Here is a 26209-nt window from a genome sequence, read left to right as displayed (position 1 = left end):
GAAAGGATGGGTGAGCCGGGGCCGGGGAAGACTTAACAAGAACCATAAAACCTGAGCGCGGGGTGGCTCCGGCCCCTCGCGCGCCGCCGCGGTTCCCAACTCCCCTCTCCCTCACGTAGTAGGCGTCGCCGATGTGTGTGTGACTGTCTGTGCGCTGCAATTGTGCATCAGACTCAGATCAGATACACAGAAAATATAATTAAATAGTGGATTTCAACCATTTTAAAAAACAACCATGTTTTAGACTGCTTACACTAAAATGCTAACTAAAAAAATTTAAGTTTTGTATTCATTTTTAGTAAATCTTTTGACGCTGCTTGCAGGCAGTTACAACTCCCCGCCAGCAGGGGGTGCTGGAGCCCCCTCAGCACCTGTACTTCCCGCGTCCCTGGTAACAGAGCCTAGGGTGTAGGCAATGGAGTCAGAGTTCAGAGTTTATATGGTGGGGGGGGCTGTCAACGTGGCACAGAGTTCAGAGAGATAACAGCTGAGGGAAAGAAGCTGTTCCTGAGTCTGCTTGACCTGGAGAGGAGGTTCCTGTAGTGTCTCCCTAGGGGTAGGAGGGCAAACAGTCCATGATTGGGGTGAGAGGTGTCCTTGACTATGGTGGCCTTCCTCAGACACCGTTTGTTGTGGATACTCTCAATAGGGAGTGGTGTAGTACCGGTGATGCGTTGGGCGGTTTTCACCTGTAGACTGTAATGCAGTTGGTGAGTATGCTTTCTATGGCACACTGGTAAAAGTTCACGAGAACCTGAGGGGACAGGTGGGCTTTCCTCAGGCCCAGTCCACACGAGCGCTGGATTTAATATAACCATGATTGTATGTGCGCAGTTGCACTGTTCGGCCACACACAACCGGGGATTTGCTACACTGCAACCCCGGTCTTTGAAAACCGGAGTCCAGGGTGAAGTTTTGCGGTTTTGCGGTTGCGTGTGGGCATAGCAACCGAGGTTATTCCCAGTGTTTACAGCAGAGCTGACGCAATTATTTCCCATGTTCATGGCAGATTGTCAAACAATAGCAAGTTAGCAACCGAGCGCGGGGTAGAGAGATTAGAGCAGAGCCAGCCACACCAGTGTTTACAGCAGAGCTGTCCCAAGTAGCGTTATATGAAAATGATTGTAACAAACTTTTGTTCGAAACGTATCGTCTGTGTTGAAGAGTGTTGTGATCGACTGATGTCTGTTGTCGCATTCCTGACCTGATGCTCAGAGTAAACATGTAGCTGCGGCTAAACTAAACTCATGTGTTGTCAAGTTATTGTTATAAGGAACCCAGTCCAGACTGCATCCCCTTAACAATTGTTTGTATTGAGCCGTATTGTATTGTACCCATTCTGCAATGTGTTAAATAACGTTTGCATCCATTCATAGCGGTAACGTTACCACATTACGTTAGCATTTAAGCTATATACTATACATAGATATAGCCATTCACATTAGCATGTAGCTAACAACACCGGCGGTCTTTTGTGAGACTAAACTATCCGCTCTTGGTGGTAAATTGTGTTGCTGTTGGTTTTGTTTCATCAACAAATGAGAGGCAGAACACACAGTGAATGTATCCGTTTGTTTATTGCACTTTTATTGCAGTTTCTTTCTTTGCTGAAAATATATGTTCCGTTGGCAAAATGATATTTAAAGATGGCGGCTATGGTGTTTCTAAACAGGAAGTTTAGTGAGCGTTCAACCTTTTCTGATTGGTTGAAATGGCCTTCATGTCTGAACAACATCGCCGCCTACTGTTTTGGCATTGTACTACATGTATCGGTTGCTGGTTTTTCCAGCCGCCGTGGGTACGCAATTATATGCGGTTGTTCACCTGTGTGGACAGAGGTTTATTTTTTTCAAACTTCGGTCACATTAAATCCAGCGCTCGTGTGGACAGGGCCTTAGTCTCCTCAGGAAGAAGAGGCGCTGGTGAACCTTCTTGACCAGTGCTGAGGTGTTGAGGTTCCAAGAGAGGTGTGTGTGTGTGTGTGTGTGTGTGTGTGTGTGTGTGTGTGTGTGTGTGTGTGTGTGTGTGTGTGTGTGTGTGTGTGTGTGTGTGTGTGTGTGTGTGTGTGTGTGTGTGTGTGTGTGTGTGTGTGTGTGTGTGTACGTGTGTGTGTGCGTGTGTGTGTGTTTGTTCATGACAATTGGGGAAAAAGGCTGTGGGAGTGGCCTATCGCAAACAGATTTGCTATTGCGAATAAAAGGGATTCTGATTTTGGAGGAGCTTTAATTAATTACTATTACTATTATTAATACCTGTTCTGTTGTGATCCACACTAGGTACCTTTGTCATGCAGATTCAGGGTAAGGACGATGACCAAGACGGAACCAGAAACTCAGAGATTGCGTACAAAATCGTCAGTCAAGAGCCGGCAGATTCTGAGGGGATGTTCACTATAAACAAGAATACGGGCAAACTCTATGTGAAAACGCCCCTACTGGACAGAGAGGTAAGACCTTCACATGATAACTTCGGTCATCAACCATAGATAGAATATCAGTAGGATTCATGTTCTCATACAGCCTAATTATATCCCCGAATGACCTGGCCACCACACACTTTCACCGCGATAACTCCAATAGCGCTTGTGTTTGTGAATGAGATAACTTAAACAGCTTTCATTCAAATCTTTTTAAATTCGCGGTGCAGATTTATGACCCCAATAGGATGAAGCTTATTGATTTTGGTGACCCCATAACCTTTCATCTAGCGCCACCATAAGGCCAAACTTTGCATTTTTAAATAGTTTAACTCCTGATTCATTAGTCATTCAGTCATCAAACTGGTATCCAGAGATGTGTACAACATGTACAACAAACATGCTGTGTGGAACAACCTCAAATGTGTCATTTACATCATTGATAGGCCAACCCATATGACCACCAGATCCACATTTTGGGAAAAACGCATGGTAAAAAGGTAATGATTCGTTACTTGTGAAAACACTGTCCGATTTCCACCAAACTTAACAGATATTTTTGTCTTACAATAGCAAGGAGGCCTGTGAAGTTCTGAGTCAACTTGCCTCATAGTGGCGCTATTCTCATGAAACAAAAAAAACATGAATTACTCCTCAACAGCTCAGATTAGGGCCGTGTTCAAAAGGTGGATGAGAATTCAGGCCGCTCCGATAGCACATGTCTAGTTGTTGTTTGCTCTCTCCTGACAGATAGCACATGTCTAGTTGTTGTTTGCTCTCTCCTGATAGCACATGTCTAGTTGCTGTTTTCTCTCTCCTGATAGCACATGTCTAGTTGTTGTTTGCTCTCTCCTGATAGCACATGTCTAGTTGCTGTTTGCTCTCTCCTGACAGATAGCACATGTCTAGTTGTTGTTTGCTCTCTCCTGACAGATAGCACATGTCTAGTTGTTGTTTGCTCTCTCCTGATAGCACATGTCTAGTTGCTGTTTGCTCTCTCCTGATAGCACATGTCTAGTTGCTGTTTGCTCTCTCCTGACAGAGGCATGACTTCTACAAACTCGTGGTCGGGGGGACGGACATGGGTGGGGCACCAGGAGGGCTTTATGCAACAGGAACGGTGGAGATCAGAGTCTTGGACATCAACGACAATGTTCCCACCCTGGAAAAAAGCGAGGTGAAAATTCTTTATTAACCTGATCTAACCCTAACCCCACCAAACCCACTGACACCCACATCCATTTGTACCATGTAGCGCTGAGGATATCTGCTATTACAAATTACATGCTACATGCTCTTTTCTTTGTCAATATATCTTTCTTTATTAATAAGGTCTTGGAAAAGAAGTCACTTTGAATATGTATATTTTATACTCATGTTTCTTCAGATTAAACATTTGTAGTGCCTATATTTATTGTAACGTATAGTATAACCGATAGGGCATACATACAGATCAATAAAAGAATATCTTACCCCCCCCCCCCCCCCAGTATGATGGCGAGGTCAATGAAAATGAGGTGGACGTTGTTGTGCTGAAGATCAAAGCCTTAGACAGTGACCTGGAGCACTCAGACAACTGGCTGGCCAAGTTCCACATCGTCTCAGGAAACGAAGATGGTATCTTTAGCATAGAGACAATCAAAGAGACCAACACGGGTGTGCTGAAGATCATCAAGGTATAAATACATACTATTATGGAGTTTAACTTGTGGGTGTTTTTAAGATCTTTATCTGTTTGTTTGTTTGTTTTTTTGTTTGTTTGTTGAAAAAGATTCTGATTGTTACCTCTGCTTCTCTGTCCCTTCTAACTTTCCATACCAACCCTAACCTTAACCCTTCCATATCAAACATAACCCTTCATTATCAACCCTAACCCTAACACTTCCATATCAACCCTAACCCTTACATATCAACCCTAACCCTTTATTGTCAACCGTAACCCTTCATTATCAACCCTAACCCTTACATATCAACCCTAACCCTTACATATCAACCCTAACCCTAACACTTCCATATCAACCCAAAAGGCTGTTGATTATGAGTCACAGCAGACTCTTGAGCTTGGGCTGCTTATTGAGAATGTAGCTCCTTTTGTTGTAGGGGAAGCTGTGGCAATGGATGTAGACGTTCAAATAGGTGAAGGAGGCGGGGGTGGAGGTGGAGGTGGGGGTGGAGGAGGGGCTGGGGCTGGGGCTGGGGCTGGGGCTGGGGCTGGGGCTGGTGCTGGGGGTGGGGGTAAGCCAAAGTTAGGTGGGCCAAAGTTAGGTGGGCCAAAGTTAGGTGGGCCAGATTTGGATCTAGATCTGGATCTGGATCTGGATCTGGATCTGGATCTGGACCTGGATCTGGATCTGGATTTGGATTTGGATCTTGATCTGGATCTTGATGCTGGGGCAGGAGCTGGTGTTGGTGTTGGTGTTGGTGCTGGTGGCGGTGGCAATCCTGTTGTGCCTGGCCCTGGTCTTAAGCCTGTGATACCGAGTGGCAAAGGCAAAGGGAAGGCAAAGGCAAAGGGGAAGGCAAAGGGAAAGGCAAAGGGAAAGGGCTATCCAATCAAGATTGCCGTGGTCAACATGCCAGAGGGCCCAGAGTTCAACCCAAAGTCCAAGGACGTGGCAGTCCCAGAGGATCCAAGTGTGTTTCAAGGGGATGAAGTGATCACCAATTTTGCGGCTATAGATCCAGATACAGGAAAAAAGGCAGAAAATGTCAGGTCAGTCAAGTTCCTCTGGCGAGGCAGTGCAAGAACACAACATGTACTAAATTCACATACTGCTTATTTATTTTTATATTAATATAATTGTTATGCTTCAGTTATGCCAAAGCCTATGACCCAGACAATTGGCTGACCATTGATGAGGAAACAGCTGATATTAAACTCAACAAGGTACCAGACAGAGAGTCCAAATTCCTGAAGGATGGTAAATACGTGGCCAAGATACTCTGCATGACAAACGGTAAGATAATTTAACATACAGGTTTCTTACTGTCTAAGATTATCCTAGACCAGTGGTCGGCAACCTATGTTTTTGGAGTAGAATGCGGCAATTTTGGCATAAACTAAATGATCAATCGTGACTTTCTTTCACCAGAAATGAGTGCCGTTGTAATTTCCAGAGCCTAATCAGCTTGCCCTCTGTAAAGTCTGAGTTCACCGTGTCCCCTCAGAACAGGCAGTTACTGGCTGCATGACCACAAACTATCCAAACCAGGACACAATGTGCAAGGGGAGTGTAATCCACCATTATGAATAAAAGGATGACATTTTATCAATCGTGACTTTCTTCCACTATACAGTAAATGCATGCCTTGCTAATTTTTTAAGCATATTCTGTCTGTCCTATAGGAGCTCCCTTCTCTCTTTTCTCTCTCTGTCTCTTCTCTATCTTCTCTCCCTTCTCTCTCTCTTCTCCCTTTCTGTCTCTTCTCTCCCTTATTTCTCTTCTCTCTTTCTCTCTCTTCCTTCCTCTCTCTCCCTTCCTCTGTTTCTCTTCTCTCCCTCTCGCTCGCTCGCTCTCGCTCTCTCTCTCTCTCTCTCTCTCTCTCTCTCTCTCTCTCTCTCTCTCTCTCTCTCTCTCTCTCTGGGTGTGCGAGTAACTTTTTTTTTTTTTTACTTAAATTTTTATTAACATTTATAGACATACAACACTTAGACACTACTTACAATGACATCAATAACATAACAATATACAAACATGGGCCCCTTGAATTTCTATAATACGGCTGCGTTCAGCCGCCCAGACCCCCATAAGAGGGACCCCCCCCTCCCTCCCGCCATCCACCCCTAGAAATAGGGCTCCCCCACATCCCAGGTCCGTCCCACGTGGGGCCGAGCACTCAGCGACACGGGTCCCTTGAATTTAATTGAGCCAAGTCAGTAGAGGAGCGAGGGGAGGTACTCCCCCCCATTGAGCCAAGCCCGCTACCTCCCATGTCAGCAAGCATCCCACCCCACGCACAATGCCCCCACAACATACAAGACCCCACTCTCCCGGGCCAAACCGCGGAAACGATGCCCCCCCCCCCCGACATCCCCCCCCCCCCCTGAGTTAAGCCCGTAGAGCTCCCCCATATCCCAGGCCGATATGCGTGGAGCCGGGCCCCCAGCGACACGGGTCCCTTGAATTAATTGGGCCAGGCCCAGTAGAGGAGAGGGAAGGAGACTCCCCCCCACTAAGCCAAGCCCGCTACCTCCCATGTCACAGAGAGCCCCACTCCACGCACACTGACCTCACAACACACAAGACCCCACTGGGCAAAGCTCAGACGCTCTGACCCCCCTGAGAGAAACCCCTCCCTCCTGCCCTCCTCCCCGAGAAACAGAACACCCCCATATCCTGGTCCACCATGTGCGGAGCCGAGCACCCAGAGCCCCCGACCCGCCCCCGCCCCGACCGCCAGGCCCCCGGCCCACGAGAACCCCAAGCCCAGGCCCGCAGAAGGCCAAAGCACCATGCCTCAATGGCCCCCCGACCCCCGCGACCCCAAGCCCGGTATCCCCCCGGCCCGGTGACCAGACCGCCCAGGCCACGGCGGCCGAGGGCCAGAGGAAACCCCACCCCACCCATACCGATCCCACAACACGCAAGGCCCCCCTCTCCCAGGTCGAACCGCCGGAACGATGCCCCCCCCCCCGACATTCCCCCCCACTGAACTCAGCCTGACCACTTCTGTACCTCCCATGTCACCGATATCACTATGTACATTTATAGCAACCGCTATTCTAACATGAATTAATATTTTTTTACTGAAAACACAATAAGCTATAGGGCTCCCCCACATCCCAGGTCCGCCCCACGCGGGGCCGAGCACTCAGCGACACGGGTCCCTTGAATTAAATTGGGCTAGGCCCAGTAGAGGAGAGGGAAGGAGACTCCCCCCACCGAGCCAACTCGCTACCTCCCATGTCACCAAGCACCCCACCACACGCACAATGACCCCACGACACACAAGACCCCGCTGCAGCTGCTATTCTAACATTACTAAAAAAAAAAGAAAAGAAAACATTTGGTGACAAAATTAAAATGAAATCAAAATAGGCCATATAATTAGCACTTCCCAGTTTTGGCGGGTTGGAGGGGAATCAGCTCTCCTAGGGAGAGCCCCCCCCCCCTAGTGACAGAGTTATCCCCAATGGAGATTCTCCCAAGCCCCTATTATTGTCCAAACATTTTTAAATTGTTGTCCTTCACAGATGATCATGTGCACATTCAAAGCAACTGCTATTCTAACATAACTCAAAGAAAAAAGACAACATTTGGTGCTCCCATGGTGTTAGAGGATCTTAATCGTATCCCTCTGTTCCCCGTTGGAAGGGTGAGGAGTAATGGCTCTCCTAGTGAAAGGGCTCCCCCTAGTGGTGAAGTGCGCACTATATAAGTCCAACATTCGTTCTGTGCACGGCCTCAGAGCTCCCGGTCAATGTTCTGAATTTGTCTTTCTTATGCTCATGTTCATTTGTATTGTGTGTCACGTGTAATCCTGTAGTTTCTTTATACCAGTCCATCGCGTATTATTCCCCAATATATAATCAGCGTGTCCCTTTAAAAAAAATCTAATTGTTTGTCTATAACGTGTGTATTGTAAATCATAGTATTAATTATTCTAAATTCTGGTGTTATAGTTTTCTTATACTTCTTGGGGTAACTGTTCAATTATCTTTCCTCTGTTGCATCTATTCTCATCCCCAGGTCCCCGGTGTGTATGTTTGTATTGGGTACTCTTCCACGTTGATTTTGTCTTGTATCTTTCCTTGGATCACCGTGGCCCTTCATGCCCCTTTCTCGTGTCCCTATGTCGTTCTTCATAGTTGATCTGCTTTGAATCGGTTCAGGTCCCCTCTTATCCTCCTCCCGTCCTCCTCTCCTCGTCCTCGTCTCTCGGTTCTGGTTCACCTGCGCACCCTCTCCATCCTCTGCATCAGCGTGGTTCCTTTCTTTTTCTGAATTTTCTTTATTTCTACATAGCTCCGACGCTTCATTGCCACCTCCGTTGGATTTTTCAGTGTTACATTGTATGCTCCGCATTGCTCCTAATCCAATCTGCGTGGTGGCCTGGTTAGCCTCTATGTTAGCTTGTAAGCTAGTTTGTATGTTAGCCTGTAGCTTCTCTGCACTGACATTCCGCGTCCCGCTATCTTGTTCTACCTGTTGCATCATTGCCTTGTGTTGAGTATTTTCCATCAGTGTATTTACTTCATCTGGGGTTGCTTTTCTTTCATTTGACCTCGTGTTCATTCTTCCTTCTTTCTTTTGTCCTCGAATCTTCACTTTTTATTTCGTTTTGAATTGTTTCACTTCCTTTTTTTGATATTCATTGACCGGGAGCTCTTTCACGTGGCTGCTCACCAGAACGTCGCAAACCGGAAGTCCTCACAAGTAACTTTTTTGGCTGGTCGGTACAGGTCTATTGGCGGAATGGCTGCTGATTTGAACAAACTGAGAAGGAGACACAGTATTTAGGTTGGCACCGCATTTCCCTGCTCAGTTGAGGATGTTAGTTTAGCGGTTCAAAAAAAGTAATGTTTTCCCAAGTTGTGGCTCCCAACATAGGCTTTTTTTATCTGGAAAAATGGCTCCAACTATCAAAAAGGTTGCCGACCCCTGTCCTAGACAATAATGGAAAATATGATGGAAGTTACAGGTGAAAAAAATTATTATAATAAAGTAATTTATTAAAATAAATAATTGTGTTATTACATAATTGTGTTATTACAATGCTTGCTGTCTACATGTGTATCTTATATCTTTCCAGCTCAGGGCTTTGCACTTAAAACAACAGTGATTGGCCTTTTCCCCCCAACTTGATGTATACCCATCTACAGTATAGATAATTTATTCATATGGAAGAACCCAGAGCCAGACAAACTGCCTGAACACTCAGGGTGTGTCAGCTATGAACCCAGCAGAGCCCCAGGGAGGCCCTCGTGCTATTCAGATCAACTGAAATGCATGCAAATTGATGAACGTTGTACAACAACAACAACAACAACAACAACAACAACAACAACAACAACAACAAATGCCAGCATTTAGTCAGCAGTTGGAAAAAAATCCATGCTGGCAACAAAAAGCTACTATTTAAAGGAACACACCAACATTTTGGGAAATTAGCTTACAGTCTTCTCCAGAGAGAGACAAAAAGAAGAAGATATACCAGTTCTGTATCGTTAGTGGCTTAGCTTGGCTTCGCCTTCTGCACTATCTCGCGTACGTGCACGCGTACTGAATAAACCACAAATGTACCTCTAATACCAGTATTAGTCTGACCACACCCCTCATCAGCTTACCTTCATAAGCAGGTGTGTGGTCACCTGCTCTCCTCCTTCTCGCTTTCACCACAAGGAAGAGGTGCCTCGGTAGATCCCCACACTTGACACCATGATGGAAGAAATTGGATTAGGAACAGCTTGGGAAACAAGGATACGTTGACATCATATCTTTATTTTCTCTCTCACTATTTTCGAGAAAATACGGCGATATTGTCTTCGTACTGGAGTGTCTAGAAGATGTTGATCATTCTACAAACCCTCCACCGGTTTTCGTATTGGGAGCACGCCGCTGCATGCTTCTCAACTGCAGTTCCTTGCTGTGTTTGTTGGGGTGAAACCTGTCAGGCCACAGCTGAACTGTCGGACATGCCGCTGTTGTGAGGAGCGGTGCGTTCCAGGTTGGGTGAGTAGTGTTTGCTGGCGGGCTCCACTTGTCTGTTAGTGCTATGGGGGCTACTAGACGAAGTTTATGGAAACCGGCCCCAGGCTAGGGTCCTTTGTTTAGCCGTCTAGGCGACAGAAGGCCTTGGTCTGGCGACCATTATAGTTTTAACTAGTGGGCCGCGACCATTGACACTGGTGATCCCTGTGTGTTCTGGACGAGTGGATTCTCTCTGTCACCGTGTTAAGACCCCATCTTTCATATCCAAATGAGAGTATTCCTTCACGAGGGGATATGTGCATGTAATGTGCGATAGCGGCAGATTCATGTTCAAAGTCAGCTATACAGGCCAGTTGGTACTGTGCTGATTCCGCCGGACGTGTTATTGTCACCGTTGTGAAGCGGTGTTGACGTCTTGTTTTCCCTTTTCTCTTAAAAAGTGAGGAGGGTTCAGAACGGCGGCCTGTCTGGGTGAGTGTTATGTCATTGTTTACATGTTCATAGCTTACGGTTAGCCGGTCGGTGGCCTGGCGCGGGGTAGCTTGGCTTCTCGCGCGCCGCCGGGAGCTCGCTCCTGATCGCGTGCGTCGTAGATCGGCGTCTCGCGAGCGGAAGCGATAGCACCCGAACGGCTGGAGCAGCCGTTAGCTTGATGCTATTCTGTTGAACGTGCTTTGATTTTTAACATGTTTTACACTTTTGACCACGACGTCATCCTTGACAGGGGATGTTCGTCAACCCTGCCCGAGCCTAGACGGGGATTGCGTCAACAAAGAGGACTGTAGCGACTGGTGGAGCGGCGACGCTGCCCGGATCGAACAACACGGGACGCTTGTGACTGCACTTCGCTGATCTGCGTTCCGGGCAGGTACGGGGTTGGCCAGACCCTCATAACACGTCTTCTGGTTTTACCTTGCTAAATGTATTGTGAATGACAGTGTTTTTTCCCAAAACGTGTGTTGTTGCAATGCATTTGAGATACGTTGCGGGTTGTGTGTGAGCTGTTTTTGTCACTGGCAGTAGCTTCTCCGTGCAGGTCGTGATGTATTGATCTGGTTGTTGTGTGAGAAACATCATGGTGTTTATGTGTACCGTGTACTCACTACTAAGGCAACTAACCTATGAAGCTATGCTTGGTGACGAGTGAGTAAAAGAATGTTCTTTCTCAGACTGTAATGACAATGGACAGTGAGTTCACACATTAACAGGTTTTCCTGTTTTAACTGGCCGTATTGAGGGTGAAATAGGAGGATTGTGTTTTTCCCCCCCCGGTTCCCTGGGGACTTTATCACCTCCTATCAGACATGTTGTGCATTAATTGTGTCTTTTGTGTGGTAGGGATACGATGTAACTCTCAGCTTGATTGCTGAGGTTGTGCTAAATCTGCTGGAGAAACTTATTTCCTAAAGGGAAATTGGTTTGGTTGCTGTCGTGTGCTTAGCAAGGCCTGTGGTCGATACTAATCAAGAATGATGTATTCTCTCATTGTGATGATGATGGGTTGTGTGTGTCATGTGACCTACAACTGGGTTGTACTGGCCACAGAAGCACATGTGTATGTTGGACCGGGGTTCTTAGAGCCCTCTCTATTCTGTGTTTTTCCTTAGTAAAAATCAGATAGCAGGTTAGCTCGTGCGCTGTGTGGAGCTGTGAAACGCTTCATAGAGCTGACTATGACTGTGTCATATTCTCTTTTTGTCGTTACGTCGTATCATGGGTGTGGGGTCGTAAAGGGGTGAACTGGTAACCTTTCCTCTCCCCATTGTTCTGTCGGTCAGGGGTACACCCCCTGTCCTTCAAGGTTCCCGTCACGTGGCGGTTCGGCACGTTACGGGGGGGGGGGGGGGGGGGGGGGGGGAGGGAGTTCCTGGTCCCACGGCCTGGTATATTGGGCGTGTGCACCGCAGGAATTCCCCCGCCATAGAGTACGTCACCGTGCGCGTCTCTGTTGGTAGGACTTCCGTGTGCTGTTCAGGTCCATGTGATGGATCTGTTTTCAGGGGGGGTGGTCAGGGCTCCTCCTCACCAAGCGCCTACTCAGGCCTTCTGTGAGTTCGGACTCCTTCTTCCATGTGATCCATGTGAGGAAGCCTCCATCAGAGTACAGAGCCTTCCTCCTCAGATTGTCAAAGTGAGTGGACCCTCTAGAAGGGTCCTTTTCTATTGTATGTATATTCGATTCAATTCGTTTATTGAGTGTGTATGGGTTCGGTGCCTCTTCCCCGGAGGCCCTAAAACCAGTTTTTTACATGGCTCAAGGTGCAATATATTCTTTTCAATCTGTACAGCTCGCGTGGGAAGTCTCTCTGGGGATCCCCGTCTCTTTCCTATGGGAGGGTGGTGGGATGTAAAAATGTGAACGTTTTTTACCCCGGCTGTGTAGACTGGGATACATACTGTTGATGCTTCCTTCTTTCTATTCCAGAAGTGTTGGAGTTAGGGAGTGTCACACCCCTCTTGTCGTTCCCCTGGGCGCCTTGGGGATTCAATGGCAGGTCTAAATAGCCTGTTCATTGATGGGGGTGTGTCCCGACGCACGTATAGTGCTAGCTCGCTGTAAACAGGCGATTGACTGGCACGCCTTAGTTGCTTGTGGTTGAAACAGCGTTTTTATAAAGCAACTGAGATGGGGGTTTTTCCTCTTCCGGCGACCACATCCCATGACCTGGGTGGGTTGTCGACGGATCCTCGTTCATGTCTGGGGGATGATGACGGGATGGATCTGAACATATGTAGTGGGGTCTCACGCCCTTGGGGTGGGCCACCAGGCGCGGTTCGTCCCGACGTCTGGGTGGCGCCTTCTTTTCATGTTAAGATCAACACGCATATCTGCCCTTTTCCTGGGGCATGTCGGCGTGGTTAGGGCACGGGACTGGTTCTGGTCACGCTGGTCCAGATCAGTTGAACCCGTTGTCCGCCGGGGATGCAGATCTGCTGTTCTGGTACCCTGAGGGACTTGGGCTTTTTTCAGGGGGAAAAATGCCAGGTCGGTCTGGGTGTCACAGGGTTAAGCGCTATGGAGACCCTGGTTGGGTATGTTTTTACTCAGCACTGTCGTCATGGCTTACAGCCATGCCATTCTGTACGCGCTCGATCTCGTCGGATCTCGGCCGCTACACAGGTTGGTCCTGGTTAGTACTTGGTTGGGAGACCGCCGGGGAATACCAGGTACGGTGTGCTTAGGGGCTGGTTCTCCATTGTTTTTCGCTCCTCTCTCACGCATGGCGAAGAGGGGCCTGTGGGGGTGGTTTTTTGACCTCCTCTGGTGACCCTGTGCTTCCCGTACCGCCAGGCCCGGTCCGAAGTGATGTTTGCGACCCGTAGGCCTGGGTTAACCCTTTTTGGAAACTGAAACACTTGTACTGCGGTATAGCCGGTGTATACCCGCAGGTGTGTTTTGGAGTTTTTTCTTGAGGGGTTATAGGAACAACCACCGCATTGGGTAACACCGAGGTGGTTGATTCCCTGGTGTGTTGGAGCAGTGTCAACTCCCGGGTTCACCGGTTGAGGGTGCCCCTGCACGTTCATGACGTCTGCCAATCGTGTCAGCCTTCTCTGCCTCGACCCCTCTGGGTGGGGGTTGTTAAATGGAGGCTTGGTCATGCAACACCGCCAGCTTACGCTCCTTCCGCCGGGGCGGCTGTGTTCAGCTGTCCCCTCTGGCGCCTGTCTCGTCCGCAGTCTCCAGGCTAGGGTTAACAGCCTGTTGCCTGGTTTTTCCCCGGTGCGCTGCCTGCTTCCGTTGGTTAACCTTTTTTGTGTGCTTACGGCCATGCTGACTGCCTATTCTGCAGGGTCAGTGTGCCAGGCGGTGTACTGTTGGGGGGACGGGGCCCGCTCGGCTTACTGGCCTGGTTGGTTCCGCCTGGGAATACCAGGTGCAGTAACTGAGGGGCCTTTGTCCGAATACGCTGGCGATGTGGGGGGCGGGGCACTACGTGCCCACCTGGTGGGGTCTTGATGCTGGCATCATGGACTTCTCCGGGCCCCCATTCCAGGGAGTCCAGTCCTTTTGGTGGGTCTGGGTCTTCCTTCGTGCTCCGCTGCTACGGCCTTGCCACGGGGTTGGGTTTGCCCTTGACCCCGTGATTCTGGGGGCAGTAACGAGGTTGTTCCTCCGTTCGTTCCCGGGTGGCATGCGGGTTGTGCGTGTGTGTAGTCGTGGGTCAAGCCACGGTCTGCTCACCCTGTGCGTTGAGTTGCTTGAGTGCCTCTTCGCACGGTCGGGTCCGTCGCCCTCCCGTGACGTCCCTAATAGGGGGGCTACCCTCCATTAGGGGGGGTCGGGGGGGCTCGGCCCTCCCTGTTCTGATGGTTTTGGGGGGCTGTCAGCGGGGTGTATTTGTCAGCCAAGTGGCTCCGCTTGGCCTCCCTTGTGCAGAAGGCGAAGCCAAGCTAAGCCACTAACGATACAGAACGTTAGGTTATGACTATAACCAAGTTCTGTTAGTTAGGGGCGATGCTTGGCTTCGGACGGCCGCTGCAGCCCTTGATCTCACCTTGTGGTGAAAGCTTGGGAAGGAGGAGAGCAGGTGACCACACACCTGCTTATGAAGGTAAGCTGATGAGGGGTGTGGTCAGACTAATACTGGTATTAGAGGTACATTTGTGGTTTATTCAGTACGCGTGCACGTACGCGAGATAGTGCAGAAGGCGAAGCCAAGCATCGCCCCTAACTAACAGAACTTGGTTATAGTCATAACCTAACGTTTCCTATCTGTGTGTTCAGTAGAAAGCTATCTGGCTGCACATTAACCTAGCTTAGCACAATTAATGGAAGCGGACAGTGCCGGTTAGCCTAGGCATTGTCCAACTAACACCTCTACCGAAGGCTAACCGGCACTGTCCGCTTCCATTTATTGTGCTAAGCTAGGCTAACGTGCAGCCAGATAGCTTTTTACTGAACGCACAGAGAGGAAACTGGTATCTATCTTCTTGTCTCTCTCTGGAGAAGACGATAAGCTAATTTCCCAAAATGTTGGCATGTTGTTGGCTAGACTAACTGTTGTATGTGTGTGTTATGTACACATTGTGTATGTGTTGTTTTACCAACTGTAACTAATTTGATCCTCAGATGTACCATCTAAAACGGCCACAGGAACCATAGTAATCAACGTAGTCGACACAAATGATCACTGCCCGACTCTGACCACCACCCACGACAGTGTGTGCTCTGATCAGAAGACAGTCTACGTCACTGCCTTTGATGTAGATGTCTCGCCCAACGGTGCACCGCTAGGCTTCAGAGTGGTCCCTGAAGGGACACGTGGGGAATGGGACTTAGAAATCTTCAATGGTATGCCATTTTATTTTCGTTTTTATTTTCGTTTTGACCGAGTCATTGAAACTATTCACTTTTCTATTATATCGAAGGGATATAGGCCTAACAGCATTCTGGATTTTAGTCTTAAAAAAGACATGCATGGTAGACTACAGATGAAAATTAGCTCATTAGCTAATTTTGGCACATTTACATTGATGTGGAAACTGAAGATGTTGATTAATGTGCACTGTCCCTGGGTAAAAAATTATAATAATATAATTTATAATAACTTAATTTAACTTGTAGTCTTGCGTTAGCATTCTACATTCAGACCACTGAGTAGGCTGCTAAACACAATCTAGCTAATTAGCTTGTAGGTAGATATACCCATTTGTTTCAGTAGGTACTATCGACAAAATAACATGTTTACAGTAGCTGAGGGATAAATGTGGAAACAAGAACACAAAAATCTAAAGATGTGTTACTTTAAAGATGCTGAAACAGCCCTGAGCATGATTCTAATGTCCTGGAGAAAGCTGCCACCCTTCTAGTACCTTGTTATACAGCCACAAACATATATATCAAGATCTTTATTTGATAACAAATGTACTTTCTGCAAGATTGAGTGTAACTAAATGTTTCTATGGTTGCCCATATAGTATTACATGTTAGAAAGAGAATTATATATTGTGCAAAATATCACATACAATTATTATTGAAGCGAAAAATATGATTTCTTATTTTGAATGTAATGATAACAATTTATGCACATTGTTAACTTTTGTATTTTATTTACTACATTTCTGCAAAAAAAATTACTTCAACTCTTTAAAGTTGTTTCTAATTGAAATTGAATTTTTTATTGAATCGAGGCTCTTGCATTTAAAGCAAACAAGAAATGCATGTCAGTAGTTTAAATGTAATCAGAAATGTTTGTCAAGAAGTCTGTCACCAAAATGCCTTTTATTTGTTTCTAATACTAATTACAATTAATATATATATATATATAAACACAGCCACAAACAAGACATACATTAGAAATATCTGACTCTTAATCATTACGTGTGTCTGACTCTTAACCACTAAAACCTGCATGGACTGTAATGCATATTATGACCAATAGGGTATAGAGACCCTCATCTGCACCTTTATGTCTACTGTTTACTTTTATTCATAGTTTGTATCCAGATTAAATTTCTTATTGCCTATATTTATTGTAACATATATTATGACCGATAGGACATACAGACCCTCATCTGCACCTTTGTTTATACTCTTTCATTTTGTCATCTTTTATATTCAGATTACATTTTTTTGCCTATATTTATTGTCTTTATTCTATTACCCTGCTCATACCTGTACCTCGCCTCCCCCATGCTGCTGTGACATCTCCAAGGGGATCAATAAAAGAATATCTTATCTTATTTAATTTGATTCTATCTTATCTTGTGATATTTTCTCTTATCTTATCTTATTTTCTCTTGGCTCACACCTGTCCTCTTCTCCCCAGAAACCACCGCTGCTCTACACTCTCACTTGGCTTTATGGCCGGGGGTGTACGAGCTGGAGTTGGAGGTGTCTGATGAGCAGGGCCTGTCTTGCCCGTCCAACGAGATCTTCACGCTTGAGGTATGCACCTGCGTGGAGGGGGACGACTGCAGGTCCAGATCCATCTACGCCTCACAGGCGGACAGCAAGTCCAAGATCTCTGCCCCCTTTTTCGGCCTGCTCATTACAGTCGCGTTGCTACTGCTGTGTGAGTGCATTTCTACGTTTTCACGCCATGCGTTTAGCTTATCGCCAACGTAGAAAGCAGCCAAATAATGAAGGATAGTGCCAAGACAGTAGAAATACAATAAAATAAATAAATAAAAAGGTTTTATCAAAAATATTCACAATTAATTAAGAAGAAATTGCTATTTGGCCATGGTTTTATCTTATTTACCTGCATATAATCCTTCTACTGTATATACCTACACCTGTATATAACCCATACAACTCTGTATGATAGCATGCACAATAATGCTATATATATACAGTACCGTATTTATTAGATTCTTACCTTTTATTCTTGCCGTATATATCTATCCAGATGTCTGTACATACCTGCATATAATCCTTTTTACATATCTGATATACTATATCTATATCTGTACATATCTCTTACCTACTCTTACTAGTTACGCAGCTTATGCTGCTGGCCAGTATGACTTACTACCATAGTGTCTTTATACCTGTATCACTGTACATACTATGTACATACATACATCTGATTAGCACTATTACTAGTACTAATGTATATATTTTATATACAGTTTAATCACCTGTACAACTATTTTTGTTGTACTGTATTTGTGCTGTATAATGACAATACATTAGAATCAACTCTTATTTCCTTTATGTTTTGTCTGACAGTCGTACCTCTCCTGCTGCTGTTCTGTCAGTGTGGAGGAGAGGATATGATCTTCCCTGACCAGTTCACTGACCTTCCTTTTGATGCTAAAGAATACCTGATATCCTACCACACCGAAGGCAGGGGGGAGGACAAGGTAAGGCATTATTTCATGTCTGAGCAGTTTAAGGGATACCTTATTCTCTATATTTGTCCTTCAGTTACCTTTGAAACGGCATGGTCGTATTGTCTAGCATTGCTAATTGAAAACAATGGATACTGTAGCAGCAAGCTAATGAGCTAGCTTGTGGTTAACTGTGCCCATTGGTTTGATATGAATGAATGAATGAATGAATGAAAACTTTATTTAACAGATTGCAGAATGGGTACAATACAGTACGGCTCAATACATACAATTGTTAAGGGGATGCAGACCAGAGAAAGACGTTTGTCTTGTTTACATCAGGGTCCCCCATTTTCAATTCATAGTGACATTTATGACATACACAACATACATGACATCATGACATTTATGGCATAGGGACATACATGAGATACAGGTATATAGTACTGTTACATTTGTGACATATATGATGTGCAAATATACAGTACTGTTACCCATAGATCCTGACAGAGTATATACATATGATGGGGAGGAGACTGTACATTAGGAGGAGGTGGGTGGGTGGGAGAGAAATATACATACGGTGGGGAGAGAATATATACATACGGTGGGGAGGAGACTGTACATTAGGAGGGGGTGGGAGAGAAATATACATACGGTGGGGAGAGAATATATACATACGGAGGGGAGGAGACTGTCTATTAGGAGGGGGTGGGGGGGTTTGGACATTTATGGTGGCCAGTTTCGAATTGCAGCCTCCCGTAGGTGCTCTTTTAGAGCGGTTTTGAATGTGGGTAGGGATTCACATTCCTTTACAGCTTTGGGTAGGGCGTTCCACATTGATGTGGCATAATTGCGAAACGTGTTTAGTCCCTTGTTTGAGCCGAATCTGGGTTTAACATGATTTGTTGAGCTTCCTCTGGTGTTGTGGTCGTGGTATTCACTGACCTTTGGGAAGTATTTTGACATGTACATGGGTACCTTAGTCGTATAGTGTATCTTGTAGACCAGGCCCATTGCAAGTTGCTGTACTCTGTCGTCTACTCTAAGCCATCCTAGGTAGTCAAAGTGGGCAGGGGTGAGGTGGGTTCTAGGAGTAAGGTCAAGTAGTAGTCTGACCAGTTTGTTTTGAGATGTTTGTAATCTTGTTTTTAGCGCCTTTGAGGTGCTTTGGTACCATGAAGTGCAAGCATAGTCGTAGTACCCTTGAATGAGTGCTCCTGCCAGAGTCTTCAGGGTATTCTTGTTTACCAGAGAGGAGATCCGGTAAAAGAATCTAGTTCGTTGGTTGACTTTTTTTATTACCTTGGATGCCATTTTGTCACAGGAAAGATTTGCCTCTAGGATGGACCCTAGGTATGTAATTTCATCTTTCCTTGTGACAATATTGTCACCCACTGTAACTGAGAAGCCATCGGTCTTGCTGAGTTTGTTATTTGATCCGAAGAGAATGGACTCTGTTTTACCCAGGTGTAATGATAGTTTGTTATCAGCTAGCCAGGTGCAGATTCTGCCGAGTTCTGAGCTGAGGGTTTTTTCAACCTGTAACTTGTTCTTGTCAGAGACCAGCAGGGCTGAGTCGTCCGCGAACAAGAACAAGTTGCAGTCACAAGCTGACGATATGTAATTTGCATAAATTAGGAACAGTAGCGGTCCTAGTATGCTTCCTTGTGGAACACCACAGCTCACTGTGAGGGGGGGGGGGGGGTAGAGTACCGTTTACCTCCACCATCTGTTCTCTCCCCTCAAGGTAGGATTGCATCCAGCTCACTGATAAACTATCAAAACCAATAGCTTTTAGCTTGTCAATCAGAATGGAGTGATTGACAGTGTCGAAGGCCTTTTGTAGGTCCAGCATGACCATGCCGCAGTATTTGCCCGCGTCCACCTCTTGTTTGATGTGGTCGTTCAAATAGAGAAGGCATGTGTCAGTGGAGTGGGATGTTCTGAAGCCAGATTGGAATTCGTAGATTAGATTTGTTTCCGCTAGGTACTTTTCGACCTGTTCGTAGACAATTTTTTCCATGACTTTCGAGATGGAGGTAAGAATAGAAACAGGGCGGTAGTTGCCTGGGTCTAATTTGCTGCCCTTTTTGTGCAGAGGGGTCACTCTCGCTATTTTGAAGTCCTAGGGGACGTGTCCCTGTTTTATGGAGAGGTTTATTATGTGTGTGATGACTGGGGTGATGGCGGCTGCTGAGTCTCTGAGGAATTTGGAGGGGATGTTGTCATGGCCAGTGGCCTTGTTAGGTTGGAGGGCGCTCAGTTTTTTGAGTACCTCGTCTGTTGTTACCATTTCCAGTTTGAAGTCGTCTATGCGGACCCCTAGGTTTTTGTAGTATGCTACTATGTGTACTTCTACCCCTATAGAGAAATACTCATTTGTAATTTTTCAGTTAAAGGGGCAAAAAAAATAAACAATGCTGATTTATTTTGTGTGTGAGAGTAACCTTTGCAACTATGAGGTTAAAGGTCGGACTTTCAGCTTTCATTTCATCTATATCAGAGGAGCCATGTATTGTAGCCCTAGTCATGACAGGCTAAGAAGGTTCCATAGAGCTTCATTTTTTTTTTTTTTTTTTTTATTATCTTTTCCCCCCTTCTTTTTCCGTTTTTCTCCCATCCCAATGTTAGTCGTTATGCCAATTCCCAATCCCCTTCCTGGTCGTTGCACACTCTACCCCCTACCGTCGGTCTGGGAGGGCGGAGACTATCACATGCTTCCTCCGACACATGTGTACCCAGCCCACCACTTCTTTTCACCTGGCAGCGCGGACTCTCACTGAGAGAGTGTAACGTGTGGAAGGTCACACTACCTCTCTTAGATCCTTCCCTATGGATCAGGCGCCCCGACCGAACTGTAGGAGTTGCTGTCCACAACGACCCAGACCCACCCACCGGCTTCCCTCCCGCTGATTCTGCCAATTGAGCCAGTATGACGGCCGGCCAAGCCGGAAGCAACGCTGACAGCTGGATTCGATACCAGTGTCTCTTGCGTTGGTGACGAGTGCATTGTCCGCTGCGCCACCCAGCCGCCCTAGAGCTTCATTTCTATCTACTAGTCAAATTCTCCAATCGAGTATGTGAATACACACACACACACACACACACACACACACACACACACACACACACACACACACACACACACACACACACACACTTACACATTCACATACACATACACAGACACACACACGGCACGGTGGTGTAGTGGTTAACACTGTCGCCTCACAGCAAGAAGGTCCAGGGTTCGATTCCCGCTTGGGGACCAGGTTTCCGCGATGCCAGTTACCCAGGTGGGGTATCTCCCGGGCCTTTCTGTGTGGAGTTTGCATGTTCGCCCCGTGCTCGCAAGGGTTCCCCCCCGCTAAGAGTAACCCAATGGAAAAACATGCAAAAACAACAGATCACTAACGCTGTCGCATCCGTGAAGAAGACGGGCAGGAGCACTTGGATGGTCCCCGGGCGTGGCTCACGCCACAGCCCTCGTCTGCTCCCGGCTTCCCTTGGGGGGGAAGGACGACGGGACGGGTTAAGCGCAGAGGAGTATCGCATCGGCGATCCTACAAAAACAATGCATGCGTGTGTGTTCCGGTGTGTGTGCTAACCGCTAACATTGAGGATAATTGCATGCCAATTAAAGACCTCTGCGACAGGTCCTGCATTACACACACACACACACACACACACACACACACACACACACACACACACACACAATAATAAATAATAAGTAGACTATCCTGTGAAGACTTTATTGGTCCCTTGGGGACATGTGTCTTGGACATACGAGTGCTGCTGCTCGTCTCATACATCAACATCCATCATGGAATCATCACATAAAAACGCAACTGTAACATTGCAAATATAATTACATTTAATCTTTCACATCACCGTTCTGCACAATATCACCATTCACAACACATGTTAAAAGTAGGGATGTTCGATATTGTCTTTTTTACCGATATCCGATATACCGATATTGTCCAACTCTTAATTTCCGATACCGATATCAACCGATACTGATATATGGGGGGTTTCCCCCCCAAAAACACAACATTATGCATACTTTTCACAATAAATAAAATAAGAATTTGTTCTTACTTGCTTGCCTGGTTAAATAAAGGTTAAATAAATGTTGAATATTTTATTTCAAAGTTTAAAGCTTTTGAATATTGAGTCCAGAAATGTAACCAAAGATACCAGGTGAAACCGTGGCATTCTCTCTGTTTGTTTTGTGTTTGTGTACAGGAAGTGCCCCTCCTGAGTGCCCCTTCCCTGAGGGCCTCCCTGAAGGACAGAGTGGCTCATACGAAGGATGTCGATATAAAAAATTCAAGAATGTCCACAACCCAGACGTTCAATCAGACAAGTGATGTTTTCAGCGAGTCCATGAATGTGTTCCGTGGGCCGGGTGGGGGTGTGCTGGATGGGGGTGTGACGGAGGTGGACAACTCCTATGGTTACTATGGAGATCCATACGTCCTGGGTAACAACAACAACACCACGCTCAACAGATACACACAGAACTCTATGAGCAGAGCGGACACATACGAGGAAATAGCCCTACCTGACACGTACCTTGACGCCTACTACTCACAGGTAAACTGACACGCATTTACACTCCACCTACTGTAATAAGAATTATTACATTAGAAGCTTTAAAAAAGAGATAAATAATAATAATAATAATAATAATAATAATAATAATAATAATAATAATAATAATAATAATAATAATAATAATAATAATAATAATAATAATAATAATAATAATATATATATATTTATAATAAATGTATATATTTTAAGGCTGTCAAAGTTAACGCGTTAACGCGTTAATAACGCGTGCGTGTGTGTGTGTGTGTGTGTGTGTGTGTGTGTGTGTGTGCGTGTGTGTGTGTGTGTGTGTGTGTGCGTGTGTGTGTGTGTGTGTGAGAGAGAGAGAGAGGGGGGCGGGGGGTTGAGTCCTCAGCCCTTGTGTGGGTGAATGTAACAAGTTCCTAACGTTTTCTTTCCCCTATTATTTCATGCACACTTCATTAATTTTTTTAAATAATTATTTTCTTTTAAGTTATTTTGTGCATCACTCTGTTTTGAATTTGATGCAAATTTGCAATGCATGAGGGTCATCCTTTTGTGTTAAATGGCTGCATAAAGCAAGCATTTGTTGACTCTCATGTTGATAAGAGTATTAAAACTTGAAAAAGATCCGTTTAAGGTCCGTTTTAGAACAGATAAAAAATATGCAATTAATTTGCAATTAATCATGATTAACACATTAATCATGATAAACTCGTTATTAGCCGGCAAGCGTTGAGCACCAATAACGAGTAAACTAGTTTTTAGATCCTTTGATCTTTTTCCTCTGATCCCCATTCTAAATCATCATCCGGATCATTCTAGCCGTCCCTGGCTCGTTTGCCTACGTTGGAATTGCAATGCCGATTGAATATCACCAGGTGGCAGTAGCACCTACATTTGAACCCCCCCCCCCCCCCCCCCCCCTTGATGATTTTGTGTACATGGCATATACCTTTGATTTGGAAGTATTTGGGGTTTCAGGGGATCAACCAGAACGGTTTGGGCTTATTGCACATAACGCGTTTTATCTTGCGATCTATGGAAAAAGACTGGATTATCTTGGAAATGCGCAATGTTTAGCGTGTAATAAACTACAAACTACAGTGTGTAGAAAGTGAACAAACTATTTTTTACATGTTGGACTACAAGTAGTGTCTGTCAAATGAGCCACACCATTGTCTCCACAGCTATAATACAGAATACACACACACAGCTCTGCAAACATCGTGAAACACCGCAAAAATTACCATTTTAAGCTGGCGTTGAGTTAATGAGTTAACTATGGACAATCATGCGATTAATCAGATTAAATATTTTAATAGATTGACAGCCTTAATATATTTATATCTACTGCATATATATATCCATATCTGTCTGAATATACCTGCATATATCCTTTCTATATTACTTATAAAGTACATGTACATTACAGTGAAATGCTTGGTTCTGTATGAGCCTCTGAGAATGAGCTTCATACAGTAAAAAAAAGTTAAAGAGGAATAAAGTCCCAATACTATATGTTTATAACAGTATAACTATGTTTATACCGTGTATATATATATTATATTTACAAGTACTGTATATATATTTATCCACATCTGTCTGTACATTCATACATATAATCCTTTTTCTGTAGATACTATATCTTTATCTTTATATCCCTTACCTACTCTTACACTGCTGGCCAGTATGACTTACATAATACTACAACTCTGTACATATTTCTGATTAGCCCAAAATAGTACCAATTTATATATTTTATATCCAGTTTAATCACCACATTGTATATTCGTATTGCACTTTACTGTTACATTTAGTTTGGTTGGATGCCAAACTTATTTTCATTGTACTGTACTTGTGCTGTATAATGACAATACATTTGTATCTAATCTAATCAAATCTTTGATACACAAGTGGAGAATTAAGAGACAAATGATTGAAGGATATTTCAGTAATTCCCATTTCTTTGTCTCACACAGAAAGTGGTGTGTGCTACCCAGAACCCTCCAGCCAAGGACACTCTGCTGGTGTATGACTACGAGGGCCAGGGCTCTCCTGTGGGCTCAGTGGGCTGCTGCAGCCTCCTGGAAGCTGACAATGACCTCCAGTTTCTCAACGACCTGGGATCCAAGTTCAAGACGCTATCCGAGATCTGCTCTCCTCAGACATTCCCCCAACCTCCCCCACCCCCTACAATTCGGCGCGTTGCCACAACCAAAGTTGGACGCATTGTTGAGCCGGTTATTCAGCCTAAAACTGAACGTCTGGTTGAGACAAAGCATACAAGTATCAAAAGAGAGAACATTGTCTCCTCTGCTAATGTCAACGTTACCAAATCATCCACCAATACTAACATCAATCAGTCTGCCACTAACATCAATCAGTCTGCCACTAACATCAATCAGTCTGCCACTAACATCAATCAGTCTGCCACTAACATCAGTTCACATGCTACTAATATCAGACAGTCTGCTATTAATATCAGTCCAACTGCTACTAACATCAGACAGTCTGCTATTAATCTCAGTCAGTATGCTACCCTGCCATCTCCTCCTGCCCAGACCTTCATAATGCCACAGCAGCAGCAATTCTACTACCCCTCCACTCCTATGCTCCAGCCCATGCACTACATAGTCCAACCACAGGTTCAGAACACTATGCTGCTGGCACATGGGGCTCATGGAGCCAACTTCCATGGCATGTATGGAGCCCCAGGTTCCCCTCAGGGCCTGGTTATCCAAGGCACCCAGAGCGTTACAAGCTCTGCATCCGCTGCCAGCCCGACGATGTTGCTACCTGGGAGTCCAGGCTGGCCTATGGGTTCCATGTCCACGAGTGGCTGGAAGATAGTGGGGCCTGGCGCTGATGGTAACTATGTGTTAGTACAGGAAAAGGTGAATACAGATGAGGTGCAGGCATCCAGCCCAAGTGTACTTCAGGGTACTTTACCCAGAGGTGCAGTTCTGGTGAACACGGCTGCTCCCCCTCAGGGGGTTGTAGGTCCAGCAGCCCAGGGTAGTGTATATGGCCTTCTGCCAGGACACACCATGACTAGGGAGGGGGGTGTGATTGTAGTAAATAGAAATCAGGGGCAATCTGGAGTAGGGCAGCCAGGGCAGATTGGGGTAGGACCGGTCAGGATGATGAAAGTCTGTGTTGGGCAGCCAGGGGTGGGGCATGTTATGGCAGGACAGCCAGGTATTGGGCAGGGTGGCACAGTGCCAGTGGGATTTAGACAAGTCAGTGTGAGTCAGATAGCACCAGGTCCTCAAGAAGCCCCCATGTGGATGCCAACAGTAGGTTCCCCAACAGCAGACACAACGTTTATTTTACCTGAGATGGTAAAGACCAGTAATGTTGTAGAGCCTCAGGTAACTATTGACACCACTACAACAATTGAGTCTTCAAATGAGAAGCTTATGAAGAAAACAATATTTGAGGGTGTCAGTGAACCAGGTAAGATAGAGGATGCAGCTGAAAAGCTGTCAGGACATGAGACTCCTGCTATACCTGATGTTGGGGATCCTAATCAAGCTGAACAAAAAGCACTGGAAGAAGAAGACAAAGTGGCATCAGAGTCTCTACCACAAACACCTGAGAATGTTGTGACTGAGGAAGACCCCTCGACATCAGCACTGACACCAGATACAACAGGAGAACAGTCTGAGAAATGTGACTCAATAGAGGACAAACCAGAAGATGAGCCCACTGACAGTGGCCTTACACCCCCGGAAGATGCATTGCATCAATTGGACAAAGTCTCTGATACACCAGA

At 45.7% G+C, this 26209-nt stretch overlaps 1 protein-coding gene across 1 annotated transcript in view; it reads left to right on the top strand.

The window, feature by feature from the left end:
- The window catches only part of LOC311223684 (desmoglein-2.1-like), a gene marked incomplete at its 3' end in the record, with an annotated part of 95881 nt that overhangs the window by 67303 nt on the left and 2369 nt on the right, over positions 1–26209 (top strand). Inside the window, exons 5-15 of the mRNA XM_084308456.1 lie at positions 2277–2446; positions 3459–3593; positions 3907–4092; positions 4444–4579; positions 4718–5129; positions 5231–5373; positions 15143–15364; positions 16842–17087; positions 17747–17880; positions 22102–22452; positions 24414–25328. Of these exons, the coding sequence (XP_084164582.1) occupies positions 2277–2446; positions 3459–3593; positions 3907–4092; positions 4444–4579; positions 4718–5129; positions 5231–5373; positions 15143–15364; positions 16842–17087; positions 17747–17880; positions 22102–22452; positions 24414–25328 (3050 nt within the window). The remainder of the gene's footprint in view (positions 1–2276; positions 2447–3458; positions 3594–3906; positions 4093–4443; positions 4580–4717; positions 5130–5230; positions 5374–15142; positions 15365–16841; positions 17088–17746; positions 17881–22101; positions 22453–24413; positions 25329–26209) is intronic.

Source organism: Notolepis coatsorum (assembly GCF_963971535.1).
Source record: "Notolepis coatsorum genome assembly, chromosome: 2".
In the NCBI taxonomy this organism is placed as follows: Eukaryota; Metazoa; Chordata; class Actinopteri; order Aulopiformes; family Paralepididae; genus Notolepis; species Notolepis coatsorum.
This window is presented reverse-complemented; position numbering and strand designations above follow the sequence as displayed.